An 11,159-nucleotide genomic window follows, 5' to 3' on the forward strand; every position below is an offset into this window, starting at 1 on the left:
GCCCACCTCGGCCAGATTCCAGCCTGGGACCTGTCTTGCTCCACTCGTCTCCTCATGCTGCCCTGCTAGTCTATGGTCCCCTGCCTGGGAACGCCTCTGTGAGAGTACCAGCCTGAGGGTGGGAGAACTCTGCTCTCAGTCTAGCCAAGTCCATCCCTGGGTGTCCTAAGACTCCCTCCTCTGTCCACAGGCACATTAGCTCAATGTCCCCACACCGGCTTGATCCACAGCCTCAGCTCTCAGATAGGGCCATGTCTTCGAGGGACAATGGTTCAGAGGTAACCGAGTTCATCCTGCTAGGCTTCACAGGTTCCCGAGGGCTCCATCTGGGCTTGCTGGTGCTGTTTCTGGGGGCCTACATGCTGACCATCACAGAGAATGTGGTCATCGTGGCCGTGATCCGTGTCAGTTCCCTGCTGCACAAGCCCATGTACCTGTTCCTCAGCCACCTATCCTTCCTGGAGGCCTGGTACATCTCTGTCACCGTGCCAAAGATGCTGCTTAGCCTGGTGGCCCCTGAGTTTCGCCGGATCTCCTTTGCAGGCTGCATGGCCCAGCTTTACTTCTTCCTGGCACTGGCCTGCACTGAATGTATGCTGCTGGGCGTCATGGCCTACGACCGCTATGTGGCCATTTGCAGCCCCCTGCGCTACCCCACCATCATGCGCCCTGAACTCTGCAGCCTGCTGGCCGCTGGCTCCTGGTTCTCAGGCTTCAGTATCTCGCTGGGGAAGGTCTTCTTCATCTCCCGCCTTGGCTACTGCGGCCCCAACATCATGAACCACTTCTTCTGTGATGTGTCCCCCTTACTCAACCTTGCCTGCTCAGACATGTCCGTGGCCGAGCTTGTGGACTTTCTGCTGGCCCTGCTCATCCTGCTGGGGCCGCTGCTGCTCACTGTGTCTTCCTATGCAGCCATCCTCAGCACGGTACTGCGCATCCCATCCTCCACTGGCCGCCAGAAGGCCTTCTCCACCTGCGCTTCCCACCTGGCCGTGGTGGTCATCTTCTACTCAGCCTCCCTCTTTATCTATGCCCGGCCGCGTGCCATCTACTCCTTTGACTACAACAAACTGGTGTCTGTGGTCTACACGGTGCTCACGCCCCTCGTCAACCCCATTATCTACTGCCTGCGGAACCAGGAGGTGAAGGAGGCACTGCGCAAGGTGGTCCAGAGAGTGGCCCAGGCTCTGGGGGCTTCTGCCTAAGGACTACTCACTCCCACCTCAGGGCCCACTCCCTGGCTTGTTTCCCATGCCAGATCTGAGTGGCCTGAATAGGGCAGTGGGAGTTAAGGGGCACAGTTAGCATGCCCCCACCACCTTGCCCAGCATCCGAGTCAGCACAGAGCCCCCAGAAAGAGATCCTGCTGCTTGAGAGCCATTCAGTAGAGCAAAGAGGAAGCAATAGGGTGGGTTCAATACTCTGGACTTAGAACCATGAGAGCTCAGGTTTCCTGGCTGTGAGTGTGAGCAGAAGAGAAGAACTGAGGACAAGTGTGATGTCCTGTGATGATGGCGCTGTCAGCCATCCACATGGCGAGGTAGGAGGAAGGCCAATTTGAGGAGGGTGCTGAGTTCTGTTCAAAAATCTCCAGTACGTATTTCTGTTCTTGGGTCTGGTGCTCTAGGGGGAAAATCAGGCTGGAAAGAAAACTCTCAGCAGAGAGAGGTTAATCAAGTCAGGAGCATAGCAAGATTGCCCTAGCAGAGCAAGGAGACAGATGAGAAGCAACTCTGCTCTCCACTCCAAGAAACCCCCCTCCGAAAGGAGTGCAAAGGACACAGAAAAGGAACCCTTCAGTGTGGCTCCACAGACTCCAGAGAGAGCGTGCCCTGCAGGGTGTGCAGGATGCTGCTGCTTGAGCCAGGCAAGAGGGGCACTGAGACGCTTCCCTTGGGTTTCCCAACCAATACACCTACATAGAATGGGGAGAGCAGCATCCTTGGGTGAAATGCAGATTGGAGTAAATTAAAGAGGAAACTGGGAAAATCAATGGAATGAGTATAAGAACAAAGTAGTTCTCAGAAGAAAGTAGGCCTGAGGCGAAGAGGAGGATGTGAGATTGAAAAGATTTTGTTGTTTTCTTAATCCTCCCCCCACAAACTTTTTTTAGATTTTCCTATGTTAGTCATTTCATGTAAGTGGAACCATATAATGCTTTTCTTTTTATAACTGGTTTATTTCACTGAACTTAATATTTTCAATGACCATTTATGTGGCAATGTGTATCAAAACTTTGTTCTTTTCTGTTTATGTCTGAACTTTATATACATATTTTGTGTATCCATTGACATATCATTTGGCAAAAGTTGTTTTCACCTTTTGACTACCATGAAAAATGCTACAATGAACATTGATGCACACATGTCTGTTTGAATCATTATTTCAGTTCTTCTGCATGTATTACTAGAAGTTAACTTGTTGGGTCATATAGAAATTCTAAGTTCCATTTCTGAGAAACCTTCAAACTATTTTCCACAATAAATGTGCTACCTTACATCCCCACCAGAAATCCCATTTCCCCATATTCTTGCCAATATTTATTTTCTATTTCTTTTGCTTTTAAAAAAATTATAATAGCCATCTCAGTGGATGTGAAGTGATGCCTCACAGTTATTTCAGTGTGCATTTTCTCAATGCCTAAGAAAGGAGCCATATTGTTCAGTGGGTGAAGAGGCAGACTGCTTAATGAAAGGTCAGTGATTTGAACTCACCACCTGCTCTGTGGGAGACAGATTAAGTAGTCTGCCCCTATAAAAATTTATAACCTCAGAAATACTATGGAGCAGTTCTTTTCTGTCCTGTATGGTCAATTTAAGTTGGAATAGACTAAGCAGAAGTTATTTGGAATAGCTAAAAAGAATAAGCTTTTTTTCTTATGCTTATTGAATCCACAATTAATACCCTCTGTACCAGCGTTCAGAATCAGAAGATGTGTTTCACTGGGAAAGTCTGCAACAGTCAAGAGTCAGGAGACGTGTTGCACTGGGAAAGTCTGCAGTAAGGACCTTTTCCAATTATTGAGGAGTTATGATGTCAGTTTGAGGACTAAGGTGTGTCTGATTCAGGCCATGGTTTTTCTGATCACTTACTATGCATCTGAGAGCTGGACAATGAATAGGGATGGTGGGAGAATTGATGACTTTGAGCTGTGGTGTTGGAAAATAGCCCTGAACATCCCATAGACTACAAAAATAACAAATAAATATGTCTTGGGGAAAGTCTTGGAGTGCTCTTTGGAAGCAAGGAACATGAGGCACCTCACATACTTCAGGCATGTTTCTAGGAGGGATTGTTCCAGGGACATGATGTTTGGAAGGGTGGAGAGTCAGTGAAGGAGAGGAAGACCCTAGATCAGGTGGATTGACACAGTAACTGACGCAATGGGCTGTAATGTTTCAGGAAGTGTGAAGAGGGCACAAAATAGGACAGGGTTCACATTCAGAGGGTCACTGTGGGTCATCCCCAACTCGATGGCACCTAAACAACATTGGCCAATCACATAGCTCCTTTGGAAAAATGTATATTCAGGTCTTTTATCCACTTTTTCACTTACTTGTTGGTCTTTTTGCCATTAAGTCTTAAAAGGTATTGAAATACTCTGGATATTAAAACCCTTATATTATATGAGTTGTTGTTGTGTACCATAGAGTCAGAACTGACCCATAGCTGACCCTCCGGCAGGTTTACAGAGGCAGTTAATCATGTGGGGAGAGATTGCCTATCCTTCTCCTGCGGAGCAGCTGGTGGCCTCGAACTGCCTGCCTCCAGGATTGCAGCACAGCTTCTTACCACTAGGCCACCAGAGCATCCAAATACTTCCTCCCATTTTGTAGATTGTCTTTTTACTTTCTTTTTTATGTCCTTTGATACCAAAAGGTTTTAATTTTGATGAATTTCTATTTTTCTATTTTTTTTCACGTGCTCTGTGCTTTCCGTTTCATGGCTAAGACTGAAAGAAGATCCTACAGCTTTATTCATATTTCCTTCTAAGATTTATGGGTTAGCTTTTCTATGTAGGTCATTGATGCATTTTAATTAACTTGTGCATATATTTAAGGTAAGAATCCAAATTCATTCTTTTGCACATGGAGATCCAGGTGTCTCTGCACCATAAGTAAAAAGATGAATCTTTCCTCCCATTTAATGGACTCAGAACATTTATTAAATCAATTGCCATAAATGGATGAGTAGATTTTCTAATTCTATCTCTATGTAGATCCTTTTCCTGTGCAATTTACAGTCTTTGAAAATATGCTGGAGGGACAGCTATGAGTTGGTCTCAACTTGATGGCAATGAGTTTGAGTTTTTGAGTGTTTGTACCAATACCACGTTGTTTTGATTACCGTAATTTTTTGAATATTTTTAAATCAGATAGTGTGAGTCTTCCTACTTCATTATTTTTTCCAAAAGTGTTTTGACTATTCTGAACCACCTTAAGTTTCACATGAATTTGAGCGTCAGTTTCTCCCTGGCCCTTCTTAAGTGTACCTCGAACTCCATCTATCCGTACATCACTTCCCTAATTAGGTTCCATTCTGGCTACCACAAGGATTGTAACCTCTTACCCCTCCTTCAAACCACTCCCCACACAACCCTGGATGATTAAGCTAGCAAAAACTGACACAATTTTTTCTGCACCTAGAAGCCCTCACATGCCTCTTTTCATTCATAGAAGAAATTCCAAAGCCCCAACCAGAATCTGTGAAGACTTTATTCAACCTCAGCCCAGTCATGCTCTACTCCCATCAGTGGCTCATGTCAAACAATACCCCAAACCCAAATGTTCTGAATATGCCATGAGCAGCCTAGACCCTTCTCCCACTCTGGGCATCATCTCCTGACCTAGCCTTGAGTGAGTCCCAGCTCCTGAGTGCCGTCAGGATGAATGTCTGCCAGTGTCCTGTGTCTAATTTCATCTCACCTAGACAGGGAACCATGTCCCAAGGTGATACCTGTTTTGACCGTCTTTCTGCCCTGGACATAAAACAGGGCCCCTTCTATCTTAGATCCCCTGCCTGAGTACTTCAAGGAGTGGGGATGATGTCAGGATCCTCAAAGAAAGTGAGGTTTTCGGGGATGCATAGGCAGGAGGGAGACATATGTTCTGGGAGAAGCTGCTTAGGAAATATAAGAATAAAGTTTGACTCTGACATTTCTGATCGGCTTATTCTTGGTTTTCCAGCACAGCCTACACTTTGTGCCTCAGCTGATGCTTCTTGTTCTCACAGACTTTGGAAAGCATATATTTCCAAATAATAACCCCTCTTGGTGAAGATGAGGGTGCTGAAGCAGCTCATCCTTGTCCCCTGTCATCGGCATATCTGTGCTGTATACACAGACTTGTCTGACTTCTGGTTGTTTTATAAATGCCGATTTTACATTCCCAAAAGAATGGTTACTATCTCTACAAAGGGTAAATATGGGTTGGTTATCACTCCTCTCCTCTTTATCCATAGTAGACACTATCGATCAATAAAGCATTCTCTCCCCCTCCATGTTGGGTTCAGTCTCAGAAAATTTTCAAAGTCCTGGGAAACTGTTATCAAACATCTGAGTTTGAAGCTTTTTCCAAGTCTGGATAGGAAGTGCGTATCTGAGAATCACTTAGTACCAGGGTAGGAAAACTTTGCAGCATGAACACAGGTGAGTCTACCCACCTTCAAAAACAAGAAGTTTCATTTTAAGCAAACTTGGGTTTAATAGCTTGAACAAGAAAATTTATCCAGCAAAATACAAAGCTAGGGCGTCTCTAGCTAGTGACCAATGCCCTTTTCTAATGTTGATACAGGGGTGGCCTGGCATTTGCTGACCAGCAGGGTAGCCAGTATGAGAGAAAGGGCCCAGCACCTTATCAGTCAGGTCCATGAGAAGTGTGGGTTACTCCAGGGCATGAAGCCCAGTGGGCAGTCACTAGTCTCCCCAATCTCACTGCCTCACTCCAGCCCTAGTCACCACAGACACTCACCTGGATGGGAGAGACAAGGACTTTTGATAAAGGAAACTGGGTCAGCATGACAAAACTAACTGGCTTTGCCCGTCTCACCCAACAAGGAGTCTGGTGCTGACCCAGAAGCTCAGCTGTGCCAGTGGCCAGATCTCCAATCATTACACCTTTCTCCTGGTTGCAAGGTTGTTGCCCTACTTCCCCAAATCCTAGCCGCTACAATATTCACCTCTGTTACCAAGAAAGCAAAAGCATTTTAAGAAGCCCTCACCTTGGGCCAAGTCCCTTGAGAGGATATTCTTGTGTGAGTGACTCATTGGAAGGGGACACTTAGGAGGAGCTGCTTAGGGGCCAAGAAAGCAGGGTGAGGCCGAGAAGAAGTCAAGCAGAGGTGTGAGTTGGCTGAAGTTGGGCCTTAGCCCAGCCCCATGAAACTCTAGAGCTTGGAGAACTTTCTCTGCCCAAAGACAAGAAGATCAAGCTTGTATGTCCTGTTCTTTCTCTGGTGACCACTGTCACACTCCGATAGTGTAACAGCCACTAACCAGCATTCCCAAGGGTGGAGGCCTCTGTTCCCCCAAGGGCAGTCTCCCGGAAAAGGGTGAAAGTGTTGTAAGCCAGTGGGTTCCCTCCACCTCACAGCAGCTGGAGGTGGCTCTGGAGCCATCTGAGTAGAGGAGCAGGAAGAGGTTCTGGCCCAACCCTGAACTCCTCTGTGTAAGCAACAGCCTGAGCCCAGGTTGCACCATGGAGGACCCTCCCAATGCAGAGGCCTTGTCGACACTCACAAGTCTCTTTCAGGCTCACAAAACCATAAGAGGCAAGAGGGAGGAATCAGGGTTTTCTTTCCTCTTGCCTTTCCTGCTTCTAGAGGCTGCCCACATCCCTGGGCTTCTGGCCGCTTCACCCGCATTCAAAGTCAGCAGAGTAGCATCTTCAACACCATCTTTCTCACCTTTTCTGACTTGTACTTTCATTGTCTCATCACCTTCTCTGATTCTACCTCCTGGTCCCTTCTTCACCATACATATACCAACAGCCTTTTGGTAACAATGAACCCACTTTAAAATAACCCAGTGAGGCACTTCCAGACTGAGGGCCAAGCAATGACCCCTGCCCAGTGAGCAGAGCCAGCACTGGAGCCCCGACTCCTGGCCAGGGCGTCACTGAGGCAGATCCACCAGTAGGCTCCAGAGCCTGCCTTTGCGATGACCCTGAAACCCTTCAGTCACGTGAGGCGAACCCATCATTCACGGTGAAACCACACCCTACTTGAGATGAACCCACCTAAGGCGAACTCACACTTCACCTGAGGTGAACTCACACCTGACCTATGGTGAACCCACAGCCCACCTGAGGTGAACTCCCACCTCACCTGAGGCAAACTCACACCCCACCTATGGTGAACCCACAATCCACCTGAGGTCAACTCACATCTGACCTATGGTGAACCCACAATCCACCTGAGGTCAACTCACATCTGACCTATGGTGAACTCATGGCCCACCTGAAGTGAACTCACACCCCATTGGTTGTGAATCCACACTACATCTATGGTAAACCCACATCAAACCTGAAGTGAACTCACACCTCACCTGAGTGAACCCACAGACCATCTGAAGTGAATTCATACCCATGCAATATGAACCCACACTCCACCTATGGTGAAACCACATCTCACCTGAGATGAACTTACACCCCACCTATGGTGAACTCACACTTTAGATAAGGTGAGCTCACACCTCACCTTAGGTGAACCCACAACCCACCTGAGGTGAAGTCACACCCCACCTATGGTGAACCCACAGCCCACCTATGGTGAAACCACACCCCAACTGAGGTAACTTACCATAGTGAGCACACCTCTTACCTGAAGTGAATCTTCATCCAACCTGAGGTGAACCCACACCCCACCTGAGGTGAACCCATACCCTACCTATGATGAACCCACACCCCACCTGAGGTGAACCCACACCCCACCTGAGGTGAATCTACACTTCACCTATAGTGAACACACTTCTTACCTGAAATGAATCCACATCCAACATGAAAGGTGAACTCACAGCCCACCTGAGGTGACTCTACACCCCACCTGACCTCATGGATGTCAGCAGGTATAGTGTTCTAGGAAGGAAGGTTAAAAGGAAGAAGAACTAACACTTAGGTGGACCAAGAACAACTATGAATTCTCACATTGAAACAGAAGATTTTGAGTGCAGAGATTGAGTCATGCTAGGAAAGAAGAAAGTGAAAGGTAACTAGCTTTCTGTACTCTTGAGAAGTTAGAAAAATAATAGCTAACTATCCTCAAAGATAGTTGTTGTTGTTGTTAGGTGCTACCAAGTTGAGTATAACCCATACTAATCCTATGAACAATAGACATGAACCTTGTCATATCCTGTGCCATTCTCATACTTCCTGACACACTAGAGCACAGACACACTGGAGCACACTGCGGCAGTCCCTATGCCAATCCACTTGGTCAAGAATCTTCCTCTCCTTCACCCATCATCTACCTTTCCAAGCATCATATCCCCTCCAAGGAATAGTCTTTCCTAGCAACATGCACAAAATATGTGAAGTACTTCAAAGAACATTATGGCTGCACCTTCTCCAAGAAATACTTGCTTGTTCTTTTGGCCATCCATGGGATGTTCAATGCTCTTCTCCAACACTACAGTTCAAAGGCATCAATTCTTCTTCTGTCATCTCTATTGTCCACCTCTCAGATGCAAAGCAAGTGAACGAAATGACCATGTCTTGAATCAGATGCATTTTAGTCCGCAAACTGCATTACTCCTCAATAATTTGGAGAGGTTCCTGACTGCAGACTTTCCCAGTGTAAGATGTCTCTTGATTTCCTGACTGCTGGTCCCAGGGTGTTGACTGTGAAACAAAGTAAGATGAAGTTGTTGACAGTTTCAATCTTTTCTCCATCTATCATGATGTTGTCCATGGGTCCATTGGTAAGAATCTTTGTCTTATTGGCATTGAGATGCAATCCATACTAAAGGCTCTATTCTTTGACCTTCTGCAACAAGTATTTCAAGTCCTCCTTGCTTTTAACAAGGAAGGTTGTGTGATCTGCATAATACAGGTTACTGGTGAATCTTCCTCTGATCTTGATGCCACATTCTTTTTCATAGATTCCAGCTTCTCAAATAATTTGCTCAGCACACAGATTGAATAGATATGCAGAAAGAATACAACCCTGACACACTTTCTTCTTCATTTTAAACCATCTTGACCAGACCATGGACTGCCAAGAAAACAAATCGGTCTGTCTTGGAGAGAGTGAAACCAAGTCTCTCCTTAGAGGCTAGGATTCTGAAGCTCTGACTCACTTACTTTGGGCACGTGGCCAGGAGAGATCGGTCCTTGGAGAAGGACATCATGCTTGGAAGTGTGAACGGACAGCACAGGAGAGGAAGATCCTGGGTGAGATGGATTGATACAGTGACTGGGGCATTGGTGGTTAATGTATCAGAATTAGTGAGACTGGCTCAGGACAGGGAAGGGTTCAGAGCTGCTGTACATATAGGGTCGTTATACATTGCAGGCGACTCAACAGCACATAACAACAATAATATACTATGACAGGTTCGGAAGCAAGAGTGGCATCCATTTCCTAAACACCATGCCTCCGGAAACTCTATGAACTTCGATAAATGTTGATAGTTATCGAGGGGCTTCAGGCTTTTTGTTCATAGGGTCCCTGTGAGTCATGCTTGACTGGAAGTCAATCAGCAACAGCAACGACAGTGTCCCTTTGCTCTGTTTGCACAACAGCCTCCTGGTCTAGATACAGGTTTCACAAGAGCTCAAGTAATTGTTCTGGGATTCCCATCTTCTGAATGTTAGCCATTACTTGTGACCCACATAGTAAAATGCCTTTGTATAGTCAATAAAGCATAAATAGACATTCTTCTGGTATTCCTTAATTTCAGCCAGAATCCATCTGACATCAGCAATGATATCCCAGGTGATATCCACTTCTAAATCCTGATTGAACTTCTGGCAGTTCCTTATCTTTGTATTGTTCTAGCCATTTTTGAATGATCTTCAGCAGTATTTTGCTTGCATGTGATATTAATAATACTGTTTTATAGTTTCTACATTCTGGTGGATCACCTTTCTTGGGAATGGGATTGGCCAGACAGCTGTCCTCCAAATGCCTGGCATAGACTGGCGAGAGCATCCAGGGCTGCATGTGTTAATTGAAACAAGTCAATTGGTATCCCATCAATTCCTGGGGCCTTATTTTTTCGCTAATGCCTTCAAGGCCGCTTCCACTTCCTCCTTCATTACCACTAGCTGCTGCTCATATGGTACTTGTTGAATTTTTTTAGTGTCAGTCAGCTCTTTTTGGTACAGTGAATCTATGTATTCCCTCCATATTCTTTTGACACTTCCCAGGTCATTCAATACATTGTCCATAGCATCTTTCAATATTACAACTAGAGGCTTAATTTTTTTTTTCTCACTTCTTTCAGCTTGAAAAATGCAGAGTGAGTTCTTCTCTTTTTATTCTCCAGTTCTAGCCCTCTGCACATTCCATTTTAACACTTTGCTTTGTCTTCGCAAGCTGCCCTTTGAAATCATCTCTTCATCTCTTCTTACTTCGGCATGTTTTGGCTTCTCAATGCTCCAGCGCAATTTTCAGAGTCTCTTCTGACATCCATTTCCCTTTTTTTTAAATTTCTCCTCTGTTTTTGTAATGACCTTTTGCTCTCTTTATGAATGATTTCCTTGATATCATCCTACAATTCATCTGGTCTTCAATCATTGGTTCAGTGCTTCAAACCTATTCTTTTTTATTTTGTTAACTGGATAGTTCTGCATTATTTACAATAGAAGTAATACTCTCTGAAAATGTATTTACATACATTTTAAACAGTTATTACAGGAAAACATTTCCCCAACCTTTGTCATATATTTAGATATCTCTGGGAATGAAAGGTTGAAATTTAGCAAATTTAAGTAGTTTACCTATGACCTCTTTCTTTCCCAGGATATTCACTAAAATGGACTTGTTGCCTTTCCTCACCTTCCCCTTTCAGCAGAGGAAAAAGTTGCAGTGGCAGAAACCCAATCACAACGCATCAAAATGAGTGCTTCTCACCCAGAAGGTGGACTGAGCCTAACACAGAGTTGCTACTCAGAAGTGTAGAATGAACAGTTTTTGGATGAAATGGCAAAAAATTAAAT

General features: G+C 45.3%; 1 protein-coding gene across 1 annotated transcript; it reads left to right on the forward strand.

Moving 5' to 3' along the window:
• The first annotated feature begins 251 nt into the window (after window positions 1-251).
• LOC102866118 (olfactory receptor 226-like) lies at window positions 252-1,208 on the forward strand. Its single transcript, XM_006879852.1, has one exon. The coding sequence runs from the start codon at window positions 252-254 to the stop codon at window positions 1,206-1,208; it is 957 nt and encodes a 318-aa protein (XP_006879914.1).
• The last annotated feature ends 9,951 nt before the right edge of the window (window positions 1,209-11,159 follow it).

This window comes from Elephantulus edwardii, unplaced genomic scaffold (genome assembly GCF_000299155.1).
Source record: "Elephantulus edwardii isolate Elephantulus edwardi_28Jun2011 unplaced genomic scaffold, EleEdw1.0 scaffold00006, whole genome shotgun sequence".
In the NCBI taxonomy this organism is placed as follows: Eukaryota; Metazoa; Chordata; class Mammalia; order Macroscelidea; family Macroscelididae; genus Elephantulus; species Elephantulus edwardii.

What these genes read in the sequence shown, in the direction of transcription:
- LOC102866118 (XM_006879852.1), top strand. Translation starts at nt 252, where the DNA reads ATGTCTTCGAGGGACAATGGTTCAGAGGTAACCGAGTTCATCCTGCTA.